Below are 16,463 nucleotides of genomic sequence, written 5' to 3' on the forward strand. Positions count from 1 at the left end.
TTTTTTTTTTTTTTTTTTTTTTTTCTGTACACGGGCCTCTCACTGTTGTGGCCTCTCCCATTGCAGAGCACAGGCTCCGGACACGCAGGCTCAGCGGCCATGGCTCATGGGCCCAGCCGCTCCGCGGCATGTGGGATCCTCCCAGACCGGGGCACAAACCCGTGTCCCCTGCATCGGCAGGTGGACTCTCAACCACTGCGCCACCAGGGAAGCCCCTATAGTTAGTTTTAACACTTACATATAATACTTATTGTACTTTAAATGACAGAAAAGGAATTTATGCCTACTAATCATGCTGTGATTCTTACCTCCTCTGCATCAGTACTGTTTAGTTCTTCTGCTTTAATTTTATTATAAGTATCCAGTATATCAGTACAGCTCTGATCCCTGATAAGACAGATAAGTTAAAATACATTTCAATAAATTTTAGAAGTCAGAAGTCAGCCTCTATGGGAGATAAAACTTCTTCTTACCCAATAAAGCGAAGTAAGACATCAGTTACAATTTTGGCTGCTTTAACTATAGGACTGTCTGGCTCATTGAAAGTCCTAGCATTATGCTCAATGTAGCGTACTTCCCACATTAATGCTGATATTCTCCTATGAAAGAAAAAATACCCTGTTACTCTTGGTTGATACATTTAAAGTCTATTCTAGGATTAGACAACATAGAACAACTAGGCATTTAATCATGATATGTCAAAGGTGTTCAGATATATGTATGTGACTCAATATATGTGTGTGACTAATGTGCACTAATAAAGGTATATAGTTAGAGTATTTGAAGCACAGGCAAGAGTTCAGAACCACTGGACTATAAACTTGGATATGAAAACTTGGAAAAGAACTGACCCACGACATTGTGGGTAAATAGCGATTTGACCAAGGTCAAAGTAACAAAAACAAACAAATACTGCTTTGATAAATCAACAGAAGAATGTTTCGTTTTCAGAGAAAAGCAAAAAACAAAAAGGACAGATTTTTACCTCATTGCTTTTATGATATATATTATTGAATGAAATTATAGGTAAAGATATAAAATACACCCAACTGGTTATATTTATAACCATTTCATGGAATAATTGTGGTTAGGACACAGTAGACTCTAGGGTGAGAGAGGTACCAAAAGCTGCCCTCCACTGCCTTCCCATAATCACCCCACTCCCAACCAAAACCAAGGAAAAAATAACTTGGCTTTTTCTATACACATTTTGGGACTGGTAATTAAATCTAATTAACTGCTGCCTAATTCCCCAACAGGGGATTTAAAACATGCTCCAAGTCCCTGGAGCACCATAATCAAGATGAATCCACAAACTACTTAATCTGCTTTTAATAAGTTAAAATTAACTGTAGTTTTTGTTTCATATGTGACTTCTGCTAGTCATAATTTCCTCGCTGCCCATACCCCTTCTTAGCCTGGAAGAGTGAAAATCTACTGAATAAAGGGAAATCAGTGTTCCAAATTTTCAGGAGAAATTTTGGAGTGGGTCTTCTGAACGGTTATTTTACACTATGAAAACAAAGATCTCAGTGTATCACTATGCAAAAAGGAAAGCAAAAGATATAAAACTATACAAGCTTTTAGGAAATGATAAATATTAAACAGACCTGTAAAAGCGATTTTCAAGTCTCCGCCTGATGGTGTTGAGGTCAGTTGGATAAGCAACTACAGTACAATACAAGGGATAGGCACTGAGATCCACTGGAACAGCAAAAGGGCTGGCAAAATCTACAACATTTACAAAATAAAAAAAGACAATTATAAAGAACACTAACATTTCATGTTAACAAACAAAAACACATATAAACAAGAAGGGTGGGTGATATAATACTACATTTCTAAAATGCTGATGATTCAATTATGCAAAAACTAGACCAATACTATTATAATGTTATTCTTTTTATTTGGACATTCTATCTATGAATCAATAATGCATGATACACTGGTTCAAATCGGTAAAAACAAGACAAAATTAAAGGAGAACTGTGTTTAGCTTCAAATTTATGTCTTTTCTGGATAAATGTCAAATGTCTCGTGATATACTTCAGAAAATATAAATAGTCATGGAGTAAAATATATTATTGCACCCACTGTCTTTACCAAAATATTGATCCAAAGTTAGGCTCAGGGAATAGCTAGAGAGCCAAAATGACTCAAGAAAGTAAAAGACACCTATATGGCTGCCTTCACTATTATAGCCCAAGAACTGAAAAAGTTTGCCAGTCATTACTTTGGCCAAGCAAATAAAAATGTTATTATTAAAACTAGAATCACCATGCCTCTTGGGTTAAAAGTATACAGTGAGAGGGCTTCCCTGGTGGCGCAGTGGTTGAGAGTCCGCCTGCCGATGCAGGGGACACGGGTTCGTGCCCCGGTCCGGGAGGATCCCACATGCCGCGGAGCGGCTGGGCCCGTGAGCCATGGCTGCTGAGCCTGCGCGTCCGGAGCCTGTGCTCCGCAACGGGAGAGGCCACAACAGTGAGAGGCCCGCATACCGCAAAAAAAAAAAAAAAAAAAAAAAAGTATACAGTGAGAAAATGCATTTCCTTTTACAGAACTTATAATTCTGCTGGTTTTCCTTCTCATCTTCCTAACATTCTTTCACATTCACCATACCCAGGGAAAGAAGGTGGTTGATGCCCTGAATAACTCGTTCACATTCCTCATCTCTGGAATGAGCCCCCCACTCTCCTTCCTGAGGTTTGTATAGCAAAGCAGTCAATTCCTCCTGGGACACAGGAACACCAGCACCAACTTCATCTGGAAAGGCAGCTATGCATAAAGTGAAAAATCAGAAATAATTAGTTTCTAGAATCATGCTATTGCCATTTTTCTTTTAGAAAAATTATAATTCATTTTTTAAAAGCATATTTACTTCCTTCTGGAATTGGCTCCATATCCCAGGGACTCATCTTTTCTCTCTCGTTATTGTCCCAGCTATTAAAAAATAACAAGATACAAATCAAATTCAGATGACATTTTATATACTAGCATAATTTGCATTACTTCTTGGGGGTGAAATTTGTAAAGGGACAATACAGTTTCCTTGAAGTACAACTTTGCTTACACAAAGATAATAAGCCTCTAATAGAGAAAACATGGCCCATCAATATGAAAGAGAGTTGTAAGCTTACTCTTAGTTCTGCTGGGCTTTTTTTTTTTAATTCCAACCAAGCATACATTCAATGTTAAGCCAGGGTACAGAATAAAAAGATCTCTTTGGAAAATTCCTTTCAGGTTAAAAAAGTCGATTTAATAGATCACTTCTTTCTATGAGATAACCTAATTTATTCTAACAGGTTGAGTATTATAGCTTCTCCAAAAGTTTATTATTCCCTTTTGATCTACAATATGGAGACTAAAAGTCAATCTTCACAGAATAAACATTTGTTCTATCATTCTTGAGAAGAAGGCTTTATTTATTAGGAATCTTACAACTCTGGTATTTCATGAACAGCAAAAGTAAATTGTAGACAAACAGTACATCCAAACATAATGCAGTCACTCCTGTCTAGAATTCATACCATTAAATAAAAGACTATGTAAATATTCAGTATTATATTCCAGGTGTAACAATTAATTTAAACACTGAATTAATTTCAGTACTCTTCATGAAATAATAATTGTAATTCTTGTCTAAAATAGAAATACTTACGAGAAAATACAGGAATAAGGGAGGCAGAAATAAGTCTTCAGTTCCTGCTTTGTGTTAGCATGCATATTGGACCAAAAGGTTTATCAACAAATTTCTTCCTTAAAGGTACTATGATTACTTCCTTACAGGTACAAGTCTTATAAGACTAGGTAAGGTAGGGTTTATAGAAAGTCCATATAGTACTACAGTATTATATCAGGTGTAAACGACCATAAATATACTTACTGAACACTGTAACACTGGAAAGAACTATCAGGATACTCTGGTTGAAAAGGCTGCTGACTCTCCACGGTCCCAAACCACCAGGCGTCATCTATTATACTGCGGAATCTATCACCTACAATGTTTTTAGAAATTCTTAAGAGTGCTCTTGAGAATAATCACTCTGTTCCCACTCTAAATTGCTAGTTTTTGTTGAATACAGAAGCAGCATTGTATCCAGCATTATTAGAAGTTTCAATCTGAGTTTTCCATATATGTGAATTTTACATTTTACCCTCTTCAAGGATTTTGATTTCCAAATGCTAATAATTATTCTGAAATAAATCACATATTACCGCATATAATTTAACTTTTATCAATTACTTGGGCTCATTAGACATACTGCTTTTTGTATTGCACATATGATACTACAGTTGTTTCTTCTATTTTTTGTTTCACCATTTTGTTTTTAAAAATCTCTTCATACTAGTTTTGTACCTTTAAATGGCTAAGGAATACAAAACCAACCATGTGGACAAAAATGTTTCTCCTACATAAGAAAGGAGAATTTAAAAGTACTAATAGCAGATAATAACATAGTGGTTGCTCTGTGTCAGGTACCATTTTATTCATATCGACCTTATAGGTATGTTCTGATGTGATTCCCATTTTACAGATAATGGAATTGAGGCAAACAGAGGTTAAAATCTTGCCCAAGATTAAACAGCTAGTGAAGGGGGAGGAATAGAGGGGGAGAGAATAAGAAGGGGAAAGAGAGAAAGGGAGAAAAAGGGAGAGGGGGAGACGGAGAGAGGAGGAGGGCAGAGGGGTAGATGGAAAGAGGTAGAAGAGGAGGAAGAGGGAGAGGAAGAGGGGGTGGGGGGGGCAGAGAGAAAGAGAGAGAGAGAGAGAAAGGAGAGAGAAACCCACAATCAGTAAAGGTCTTTTAAGAGCCCAAGTGTTAAGTACTCCATTTCATGGCCATTGACATTTCAAGATTTTCTTTTTAATACAGATTTGTATCCTAACAGAGTAGGTATTCACAGAAAAGGTTTTATGCCACTTACAATGTTCATAAAATCACCGAAACGTAACTGAAAAGAAAAATTTAATTTTTCTAATTTGGCTAACAGCTTTTTCAGTCTACTAATTTCTTTCTGTTAAATTGGTTTAAAAGTTACTTACTCTACTTCAAACAATAATTATTCAGTGAGAATTCTATACTTACCAATCTGCCAGTTCCTTTCTTTGGCTTCATTATAAAATTGATGTAGCACAAGGAAGTCAATGACATCTGGCATGTCATGATACCTGAGGAGAAAGTAAAGTACATATGATTCAGTATACAGATATAACAGTATATGTTACTTTCTAAACATCCAGGAATATATGCTTAATGTGGAAGTATTGAGCAAAATGTTGCAAAACTCAACGTCCCTGTGAATGCATTTACTTAAATTAAACCCCATCTGTTTGATCTGTTTGGCTTAAATATTTACTTATGACATTATTTTTTTTAATATTTGCATAAAGTAATTTATTTTCTTTATTACAGTGTATGTTTATTGGGGTTTATTTCACTTGTTTTTATTCTCCTTTTTTTAACATCATTATTGGAGTAAAATTGCTTTACAATGGTATGTTAGTTTCTGCTTTATAACAAAGTAAATCAGTTATACATACACATATGTTCCCATATCTCTTCCCTCTTGCGTCTCCCTAACTCTCACCCTCCCTATGCCACCCCTCTAGGTGGTCACAAACCACAAAGCTGATCTCCCTGTGCTATGCAGCTGCTTCCGAATAGCAATCTATTTTACGTTTGGTAGTGTATATATGTCCATGCCACTCTCTCACTCAATCTCAGCTTACCCTTCCCCGTCCGCATATCCTCAAGTCCATTCTCTAGTAGGTCTGTGTCTTTATTCCCGGCTTACCCCTAGGTTCTTCATGATCTTTTTTTTTCTTTTTTTTCTTAGATTCCATATATATGTGTTAGCATATGGTATTTGTTTTTCACTTTCTGACTTCACTCTGTATGACAGACTCTAGGTTCATCCACCTCACTACGAATAACTCAATTTCGTTTATGTTTATGGCTGAGTAATATTCCATTGCATATATGTGCCACATCTTCTTTATCCATTCATCCAATGATGGACACTTAGGTTGCTTCCATGTCCTGGCAATTGTAAATAGAGGCACAATGAACATTTTGGTACATGACTCTTTTTGAATTATGGTTTTCTCAGGGTATATGCCCAGTAGTGGGATTATGGGGTCATATGGTAGTACAATTTTTAGTATTTTAAGGAACCTCCATACTGTTAACCATAGTGTCTGTATCAATTTACATTCTCACCGCAGTGCAAGCGTGTTCCTTTTCTCCACACCCTCTCCAGCATTTATTGTTTCTAGATTTTTTGATGATGGCCATTCTGACTGGTGAGAGATGATATCTCATTGTAGTTTTGTATTTCCCTAATGATTAATGATGTTGAGCATTCTTTCATGGGTTTGTCGGCAATCTGTATATCTTCTGTGGAGAAATGTCTGTTGAAGCTCTCTGCCCATTTTTGGATTGCATTGTTTTTCTGTTATTGAGCTGCAAGAGCTGCTTATAAATCTTGAAGATTAATCCTTTGTCAGTTGCATCATCTGCAAATATTTTCTCCCATTCTGAGGGTTGTCTTTTGGTCTTATTTATGGTTTCCTTTGCTGTGTAAAAGCTTTGAAGTTTCATTAGGTCCCATTTGTTTACTTTTGTTTTTATTTCCATTTCTCTAGGAGGTGGGTCAAAAAGGATCTTGCTGTGAGTTATGTCATAGAGTGTTCTGCTTATGTTTTCCTCTAAGAGTTAGAGAGTGTCTGGCCTTACATTTGAGTCTTTAATCCATTTTGAGTTTATTTTTGTGTATGGTGTTAGGGAGTGTTCTACTTTCATACTTTTACATGTAACTGTACAGTTTTCTCAGTATCACTTATTGAAGAGGCTGTCTTTTCTCCACTAGTATATTCTTGCCTCCTTTATCAAAGATAAGGTGACCATATGTGCATGGGTTTATCTCTGGGCTTTCTATCCTGTTCCATTGATCTATATTTCTATTTTTGTGCCAGTACCATACGGTCTTGAAGCTTTGAAGTATAGTCTGAAGTCAGGTAGCCTGATTCCTCCAGCTCCATTTTTCGTTCTCAAGATTGCTTTAGCTATTCGGGGTCGTTTGTGCTTCCATACAAATTGTGAAACTTTTTGTTCTAGTTCTGTGAAAAATGCCAGTGGTACTTTAATAGGGATTGCATTGAATCCGTAGATTGCTTTGGGTAGTAGAGTCATTTTCACAATGTTGATTCTTCCAATTAAAGAACATGGTATATTTCTCCATCTATTTGTATCATCTTTCATTTCTTTCATCAGTGTCTTATAATTTTCTACATACAGGGCTATTGTCTCCTTAGGTAGGTTTATTCCTAGATATTTTATTCTTTTTGTTGCTATGGTAAATGGGAGTGTTTTCTTAATTTCATTTTCATATTTTTCATCATTAGGGTATAGGAATGCCATAGATTTCTGTGCATTAATTTTGTATACTGCTACTTTACCAAATTCATTGATTAGTTCTAGTAGTTTTCCGGTAGCCTGTTTAGGATTCTCTATGTAGGGTATTATGTCATCTGCAAACAGTGACAGCTTTACTTCTTCTTTTCCAATTTGGATTCTTTTATTTCTTTTTCTTCTCTGATTGCTGTGGCTAAAACTTCCAAAACTATGTTGAATAATAGTGGTGAGAGTGGGCAACCTTGTCTTGTTCCTGATCTTAGTGGAAAAGGTTTCAGTTTTTTACCATTGTGGACGATGTTGGCTGTGGGTTTTTCATATATGGCCTTCATTATGGTGAGGAAAGTTTCCTCTATGCCTACTTTCTCCAGGGTTTTTATCATAAATTTGGTGGTGAATTTTGTTGAAAGCTTTCTCTGCATCTATTGAGAAGATCATATGGATTTTCTCCTTCAATTTGTTAATATGGTGTATCACATTGATTGATTTGTGTATATTGAGAATTCTTGCACTCCTGGAATAAATCCGACTTGATCATGGTGTATGATCCTTTTAATGTGCTGTTGGATTCTGTTTGCTAGTATTTTGTTGAGGATTTTTGCATCTATGTTCAACAGTGATATTGGCCTGTTCTTTTCTTTCTTTGTGACATCTTTGTCTGGTTTTGGTATCAGGGTGATGGTGGCCTCATAGAATGAGTTTGGGAGTGTTCCTCCCTCTGCTATATTTTGTAAGAGTTTGAGAAGGATAGGTGTTAGCTCTTCTCTAAATGTTTGATAGAATTTGCCTGTGAAGCCATCTGGTCCTGGGCTTGGGTTTGTTGGAAGATTTTTAATCACAGTTTCAATTTTAGTGCTTGTGATTGGTCTGTTCATATTTTCTATTTCTTCCTGGTTCCGTCTTGGCAGGTTGTGCATTTCTAAGAATTTGTCCATTTCTTCCAGGTTGTCCATTATATTGGCATAGAGTTGTTTGTAGTAATCTCACATGATCCTTTGTATTTGTGCAGTGTCAATTGTTACTTCTCCTTTTTCATTGTTAATTCTATGTCCTGCCACTCCCTTCTGGCTTGCAGAGTTTTTGCTGAAAGATCAGCTGTTATCCTTATGGGGATTCCCTTGTGTGTTATTTGTTGTTTTTCCTTTGCTGCTTTTAATATGTTTTCTTTGTATTTAATTTTTGATACTTTGATTAATATGTGTCTTGGCATGTTTCTCCTTGTATTTATCCTGTATGGGACTCTCTGTGCTTCTTGGACTTGATTGACTATTTCCTTTCCCATATTAGGGAAGTTTTCAACTGTAATCTCTTCAAATATTTTCTCAGTCTCTTTCGTTTTCTTTTCTTCTTCTGGGACCCCTATAATTCGAATATTGGTGCATTTAATGTTGTCCCGCAGCTCTCTGAAACTGTCCTCAGTCTTTTCATTGTTTTTTTCTTTATTCTGCTCTGCAGTAGTTATTTCCACTATTTTGTCTTCCAGGTCACTTATCCGTTCTTCTGTCTCAGTTATTCTGCTATTGATTCCTTCTAGAGTATTTTTAATTTCATTTATTGTGTTGTTCATCATTGCTCGTTTCATCTTTAGTTCTTCTAGGTCCTTGTTAAATGTTTCTTGCATTTTCTCTATTCTACTTCCAAGATTTTGGATATCTTTACTATCATTATTCTGAATTCTTTTTCAGGTAGACTGCCTATTTCCTCTTCATTTGTTAGGTCTGGGTTTTTTTTTACCTTGCTCCTTCATCTGCTGTGTTTTTCTGTCTTCTCATTTTGTTTATCTTACTGTGTTTGGGGTCTCCTTTTTGCAGGCTGTAGGTTCGTAGTTCCCGTTGTTTTTGGTGTCTGTCCCCAGTGGCTAAGTTTGGTTCAGTGGGTTGTGTAGGCTTCCTAGTGGAGGGGACTAGTGCCTATGCTCTCATGGATGTGGCTGTATCTAGTCTTTCTGGTGGGCTGGTCCACGTCTGGTGGTGTGTTTTTGGGTGTCTGTGGCCTTATTATGATTTTAGGCAGCCCCTCTGCTAATGGGTGGGGTTGTTTTCCTGTCTTGCTAGTTGTTTGGCATAGGGTGTCCAGACTGTAGCTTGCTGGTCGTATAGTGAAGCTGGGTCTTGGTGTTGAGATTTAGATCTCTGGGAAATTTTCGCCATTTGATGTTACATGGAGTTGAGAGGTCTCTTGTGGACCAGTGTTTTGAAGTTGGCTCTCCCACCTCAGAGGCACAGCACTGAATCCTGGCTGGAGCACTAAGAGCCTTCATCCACATGGCTCAGAATAAAAGGGATAAAAAATAGAAAGAGGATAAAATAAAATAAAATAAAGTAAGATAAAAATTTTAAAAGTTATTAAAATAAAAATTATTAAGAAAAAAAATTTTTAAGTAAAAAAAAAAAAAACAGAAAAACGGATGGACAGAACCCTAGGGCAAATGGTGAAAGCAAAGCTATACAGACAAAGTATCACAGAGAAGCATACACATACACACTCACAAAAAGAGGAAAAGGGGGAAAAATTATATATCTTGCTCCCAGAGTCCACCTCCTTAATTTGGGATGACTCGTTGTCTATTCAGGTATTCCACAGATGCAGGGTACATCAAGTTGATTGTGGAGATTTAATCCACTGTTCCTGAGGCTGCTGGGAGAGATTTCCCTTTCTCTTCTTTGTTCGCACAGCTCCTGGGGTTCAGCTTTGGATGTGGACTTGCCTCTGCATGTCGGTCGCCTGAGGGCGTCTGTTCTTCGCTCAGACAGGACGGGGTTAAAGGAGCAGCTGATTCGGGGGCTCTGGCTCACTCAGGCCGGGGGGAGGGAGGGGTATGGATGTGGGGCGAACCTGCAGAAGGAGAGGGTGGCATGACGTTGCAGCATCCTGAGGTGCGCCCTGTGTTCTCCCAGGGAAGTTGTCCCTGGATCACGGGACCCTGGCAGTAGCGGGCTGCACATCCTCCTGGGAGGGGAGGTGTGGATAGTGCCCTGTGCTTGCACACAGGTTTCTTGGTGGCGGCAGCAGCAGCCTTAGCGTCTCATGCCCGTCTCTGGGGTCTGCACTGACAGCCGCAGCTTGCGCCCATCTCTGGAGCTCCTTTAAGCAGCACTCTTAATCCCCTCTCCTCGTGCACCAGGAAACAAAGAGGGAGGAAAAAGTCTCTTGCCTCTTCGGCAGGTCCAGACATTTTGCCGGACCCCCTCCCGGCTACCTGTGGTGCACTAATCCCTTCAGGCTGTGTACACGCCGCCAACCCCAGTCCTCTCCCTGCGCTCCCACCGAAGCCCGAGCCTCAGCTCCCAGCCCTGCCCGCCCCGGCGGGTGAGCAGACAAGCCTCTTGGGCTGGTGAGTGCTGGTCGGCACCAATCCTCTGTGCGGGAATCTCTCCGCTTTGCCCTCCGCACCCCTGTGGCTGCACTCTCCTCTGCGGCTCCAAAGCTCCCCCCCTCTGCCACCTGCAGTCTCCGCCCACGAGGGGGCTTCCTAGTGTGTGGAAACCTTTCCTCCTTCACAGCTCCCTCCCACTGGTGCAGGTCCCGTCCATATTCTTTTCTCTCTGTTTATTCTTTTTTCTTTTGCCCTACCCATGTACGTGGGGAGTTTCTTGCCTTTTGGGAGGTCTGAAGTCTTATGCCATCGTTCAGTGGGTGTTCTATAGGAGCAGTTCCACGTGTAGATGTATTTCTGATGTACCTGTGTGGAGCAAGGTGATCTCCGCATCTTACTCTTCCGCCATCTTCCTCAACTTTCCCTTATGACATTATTTATATCACTAACTATATTATTTATTTATTTATTTATTTATTTATTATGTATTTATTTTTGGCTGCCTTGGGTCTTTGTTGCTGCATGTGGGCTTTCTCTAGTTGCGGTGAGCAGGGGCTACTCCTCAATGTGGTGTGCGGGTTTCTCATTGTTGTGGCCTTTCTTGTTGGGGAGCACAGGCTCTAGGCCCGTGGGCTTCAGCAGTTGTGGCATGCAGGTTCAGTAGTTGTGGCTCACGGGCTCTACAGTGCAGGGTCAGTAGTTGTGGCGCACGGGCTTAGTTGCTCCACGGCATGTGGGATCTTCCTGGGCCAGGGCTGGAACCCATGTCCCCTGCATTGGCAGGTGGATTCTTAACCACTGTGCCATCAGGGAAGCCCTATATCACTAGCTATATTATTTTTATCCTGTCTATTTTATAAGATTGTTGTTTCTTACATTACCCAGTTATGTAACCAGGTCTTCAACAAAACTAATGATGCTTCAATGTCTTGAGGCAATTGATCACATACATAGTTCCATATAAATTAATTGTAATAGCACAACTCTAGATATGGGAAGAAGCAACAAGGGAGGATATTTCCTGGATTATAAGAGTCTAGTAAAACAAATGATGCTGAGCCTAATCCAGAAATAGCACATTGAGTGGCCTACCAACAAAGTCCTTGCTTGACCTAAGAATAAGCCTTCATAATGCCATGGGACAAATGGGTCATGACATTCTTCCCAAACCTTAGATGAATTTATGACCAACGGGGGTTACTGTAAACAGAAATATGTTGCCTGTGATTCCAGTTCTACAAGGATCAAGTCATTAGCCACTGTAGTTGCTGACCTACAGCACACCCTGAAAGGAATTCAAGATGAAACATTCTGTGTTTTGGATATATGGGCCCCTAGATAGTTAAGATGCATATGTAATGAAGAACTTCAGTGACCCCAGATTCTTGCATCTTCCCATATATAGAAAAGCGCTAAAACCATTAACTGAGATATCGGATCCTTGTGACTAGCAATAACTAGCAGGATGTATGCTTGACAACAGGTATTTCCCAGCCCCCCAAAAATCATATATACGCTGGCTCATTCCCTCCTAACTCTTGAGAGCAGTTTGTCAGAGCTATCTTAGAGGCTGTCTCCTAGACTATAGTCCTCAGTGAGTCCCCAAATAAAACTGAAACCCACAACTCTAACACTGTACATTTTTCAGTTGATATATATATATATATATATATATATATATATATATATAGAGAGAGAGAGAGAGAGAGAGAGAGAGAGAGACAGAGAGAGAGAGACAGAGAGAGAGAGACAGAGAGAGAGGAAGAGAGAGAGAGAGAGAGAGAGAGAGCTATTAAGTGGAGAAACAAAGCAAGAATTATACAAAGCAAGAATTAAATATTAAACCTTGGTACTGGCACAAAAACAGAAAGATAGATCAATGGAAAAGGATAGAAAGCCCAGAGATAAACCCATGCACATATGGACACCTTATCTTTGATAAAGGTGGCAGGAATGTACAGTGGAGAAAGGACAGCCTCTTCAATAAGTAGTGCTGGGAAAACTGGACAGATACATGTAAAATTATGAGATTAGATCACTCCCTAACACCATACACAAAAATAAGCTCAAAATGGATTAAAAACCTAAATGTAAGGCCAGAAACTATCAAACTCTTAGAGGAAAACATAGGCAGAACACTCTATGACATCAATCACAGCAAGATCCTTTCTGACCCACCTCCTACAGTAATGGAAATAAAAACAAAAATAAACAAATGGGACCTAATGAAACTTCAAAGCTTTTGCACAGCAAAGGAAACTATAAACAAGACCAAAAGACAACCCTCAGAATGGGAGAAAATATTTGCAAATGAAGCAACCGACAAAGGATTAATCTCCAAAATTTACAAGCAGCTCATGCAGCTCAATAACAAAAATCAAACAACCCAATCCAAAAATGGGCAGAAGACCTAAATAGACATTTCTCCAAAGAAGATATACAGACTGCCAACAAACACATGAAAGAATGCTCAACATCATTAATCATTAGAGAAATGCAAATCAAAACTACAATGAGATATCATCTCACACCAGTCAGAATGGCCATCATCAAAAAATCTAGAAACAATAAATGCTGGAGAGGGTGTGGAGAAAAGGGAACACTCTTGCACTGCTGGTGGGAATGTGAATTGGTGCAGCCACTATGGAGAACAGTATGGAGGTTCCTTAAAAATCTACAAATAGAACTACCATATGACCCAGCAATCCCACTACTGGGCATATACCCTGAGAAAACCAAAATTCAAAAAGAGTCATGTACCAAAATGTTCATTGCAGCTCTATTTACAATAGCCCAGAGATGGAAACAACCTAAGTGCCCATCATCGGATGAATGGATAAAGAAGATGTGGCACATATATACAATGGAATATTACTCAGCAATAAAAGGAAACGAAATTGAGCTATTTGTAATGAGGTGGATAGATCTAGAGTCTGTCATACAGAGTGAAGTAAGTCAGAAAGAGAGAGACAAATACCGTATGCTAACACATATATATGGAATTTAAGAAAAAAAATGTAATGAAGAACCTAGGGGTAAGGCAGGAATTAAGACACAGACCTACTAGAGAACGGACTTGAGGTTATGGGGAGGGGGAAGGGTGAGCTGTGACAGGGCGACAGAGAGTCATGGACATATACACACTAACAAACGTAGTAAGGTAGATAGCTAGTGGGAAGCAGTCGCATGGCACAGGGATATTGGCTCGGTGCTTTGTGACAGCCTGGAGGGGTGGGATAGGGAGGGTGGGAGGGAGGGAGACGCAAGAGGGAAGACATATGGGAACATATGTATATGTATAAGTGATTCACTTTGTTATAAAGCAGAAACTAACACACCATTGTAAAGCAATTTTACTCCAATAAAGAAGTTAAAAAAAAAAAAGAACTATTAGAAAGCTATGTCAGAAAAGTCTCTTCTGCAATATCTATTGTTCAATAGTAAGTAATCCTTTCAAAGTATTAATATGGGTTTTATTTTATATAGTTAAGATTCTAATATTGTTTAAATACTAATATTTTACTAGTTATGGTTTTATAACTAAGTCTGCATTTAGATACTTAATGATTTGTTAAATATGGTTTCATATTTCTGAATATGAAAATCTTTAATATTGATCACTTTTGTGTATACTTTTAATAAAACATGCAACATATATTATTAAAAAACATTAAACCTTGGTCCTTAAACTCTAAAGCCTGTAGTGCTGTCATGTTTTCTTTCCCATTAAGACTTGTACTCTGCAGAATACATCATAGGGATTAAAATACACACACACACACACACACACACACACACACACATGATCCAAGATAGATACTCACTTAATGGAAAAAGATTCTCCAGTCATTTTGCCTGAAATGGGGTCCAGAAATGCAAGCTTCAAGCAGCACAGTGTAGGTGGTCCAACCTCATATTTGATTCCTACAATCTTAACAAATTCTTGTTCCTATTCATGAGAATAACAATAAATTATTACTTTCAATATAAATAATTGCCTAACATTTGCATATTATTTCATTATTATTTGAACAATTTAAAAATTATCTGAAACAACTTTGTAAATCAACTATACTCCAATAAAACTTTAAAAATAAAAAAAATAAAAATTATCCTAATACCCACCAGATACTAGGCACTCCACTAAGTGTTAAAGGTAAGAAGACATGGCTCTTGACCCCTTAATAGCAATTTGTAGTTTAGTGCAGGGCTATAAACCAATGATAAACAGCAGAATCCCCTTGGGAACATTTTTAAAATTCATGTTCCTAAACCCTACTACTATGGAATTGAGTTCACTATGTCTGGGGTAGAGCTCAGTCATATATATTTTGAAAAAACTCCCCAGGTTTTTCTCTGGGGAGTTAAGAATTGCTCTGCTGGTTAAGAATCACTCCTCTTGTCACTACTTCTCTCCTGAACTCCTTGATAGTCTGTCAGTGGGAGATCTTTGTGGCCGTCTTCTCGCCTCCTCCAACCCCACAGAACCCTACAAGTCTCAGTCATGCGTGAGTGCATCTCCATCCATGTTGGCCAGGCTGGTGTCCAGATCAGCAATTTCTGCTGGGAGCTCTACTGCCTGGAACATGGCATCCAGCCTGATGACCAGATGCCAAGTGACAAGCCCATTGCGGGAGGAGATGACTCCTTCAACACCTTCTTCAGTGAGACAGGTGCTGGCAAGCATGTGCCCAGGACAGCGTTTGTAGACCTGGAACCCACAATCACTGATGAAGTTCACACTGGCACCTACCACCAGCTCTTCCACCCTGAGAAGATCGTCACAGGCAAGGAAGATGCTGCCAATAACTATTTCCATGGTCATTACACCACTGGCAAGGAGATCATTGACCTTGTCTTGGACCAAATTCGGAAACTGGCTGACCAGTGCACAGGCCTTCAGGGCTTCCTGGTTTTCCACAGCTTTGTTGGGGAACTGGTTCTGGGTTCACCTCCCTGCTGATGGAACGTCTCTCTGTCGACTATGGCAAGAAGGCTCACCTGGACCACAAGTTTGACCTGATGTATGTCAAGAGTGCCTTTGTTCACTGGTACGTGGGTGAGGGCATGGAGGAAAGAGAGTTTTCTGAGGCCTGTGAGGACATGGCTGCCCTTGAGAAGGAGTATGAGGAGGCTGGAGCGGATAGTGCTGAGGGAGAGGATGAGGGTAAAGAGTATTAACCTGTCTGCTGCAATTTTACACCCTTGTCTTGAGACTGTCTTATTTGTGTTCTGTGGAGCTGCCCATTGTGGCCCTATCTTGTCAATAAAAGTGATATTTCGATTTAAAAAAAGAAAATAATCACTCCTCTAGCAGAAATACAGTTTGTAAGTAGGCAGGTGGACATGTTATGTATATGTTTGGGAAAAGGACTTACATTTATGAGTGCCTACAATATTATTTTATAATACCATCCTTATACATTGTTATTAGTCACACTTAACAGATGACAAAACTGAGCCTCATGGGTACAGTGACTTGTTTCAAGTTATACACTAGTATATAGCAGAGCTGGGATTGAAATTCAGGTCTTATTCCAAAGCCCAGGCTCTTATACCACATATATGCTGCCTCCTAAAATTTCCTATAACCACAGGGTTAGAATTTAAAGTAGGAAATCATATGGTTTATTTATTCCTTTGATCCTAAAAAAAAAAAAAACAAGAACAAAAACCTCAATTTTCACCTGATTCAGAACAGATGGTAGCATTCCTGTTTCCCAGGAGATGAT

The 16,463-nt window shown here is 39.0% G+C and overlaps 2 protein-coding genes across 4 annotated transcripts in view; one reads left to right on the top strand and one right to left on the bottom strand.

Annotated features, from left to right (window-relative positions):
- The window catches only part of BRWD3 (bromodomain and WD repeat domain containing 3), a 126,330-nt gene that overhangs the window by 22,090 nt on the left and 87,777 nt on the right, over positions 1–16,463 (bottom strand). For all 3 annotated transcript variants that reach the window (XM_027096698.1, XM_027096700.1, XM_027096697.1), the window contains 8 exons: positions 14,556–14,680; positions 5,088–5,170; positions 3,884–3,995; positions 2,879–2,940; positions 2,620–2,775; positions 1,611–1,731; positions 474–599; positions 309–387 (listed from right to left, as the gene is read on the bottom strand). In XM_027096698.1, the coding sequence (XP_026952499.1) occupies positions 309–387; positions 474–599; positions 1,611–1,731; positions 2,620–2,775; positions 2,879–2,940; positions 3,884–3,995; positions 5,088–5,170; positions 14,556–14,680 (864 nt within the window). The remainder of the gene's footprint in view (positions 1–308; positions 388–473; positions 600–1,610; positions 1,732–2,619; positions 2,776–2,878; positions 2,941–3,883; positions 3,996–5,087; positions 5,171–14,555; positions 14,681–16,463) is intronic.
- LOC113614850 (tubulin alpha-1C chain-like) lies at positions 14,785–16,215 on the top strand. The gene is made up of 2 exons (XM_027096701.1): positions 14,785–15,586; positions 15,724–16,215. The coding sequence occupies exons 1-2, from the start codon at positions 15,236–15,238 to the stop codon at positions 15,910–15,912; spliced, it is 540 nt and encodes a 179-aa protein (XP_026952502.1). The 5' UTR covers positions 14,785–15,235; the 3' UTR covers positions 15,913–16,215.

The sequence above is a fragment of the Aethalodelphis obliquidens genome, unplaced genomic scaffold, assembly GCF_003676395.1.
Source record: "Aethalodelphis obliquidens isolate GAN/ISIS:26980383/991018 unplaced genomic scaffold, ASM367639v1 scaffold106, whole genome shotgun sequence".
NCBI classification, from domain to species: Eukaryota; Metazoa; Chordata; class Mammalia; order Artiodactyla; family Delphinidae; genus Aethalodelphis; species Aethalodelphis obliquidens.

What these genes read in the sequence shown, in the direction of transcription:
- LOC113614850 (XM_027096701.1), top strand. Translation starts at nt 15,236, where the DNA reads ATGCGTGAGTGCATCTCCATCCATGTTGGCCAGGCTGGTGTCCAGATC. An exon ending in GCAAGGAGATCATTGACCTT is followed by an intron (nt 15,587 to 15,723) that starts GTCTTGGACCAA and finishes GACTATGGCAAG; the next exon opens with AAGGCTCACCTGGACCACAA.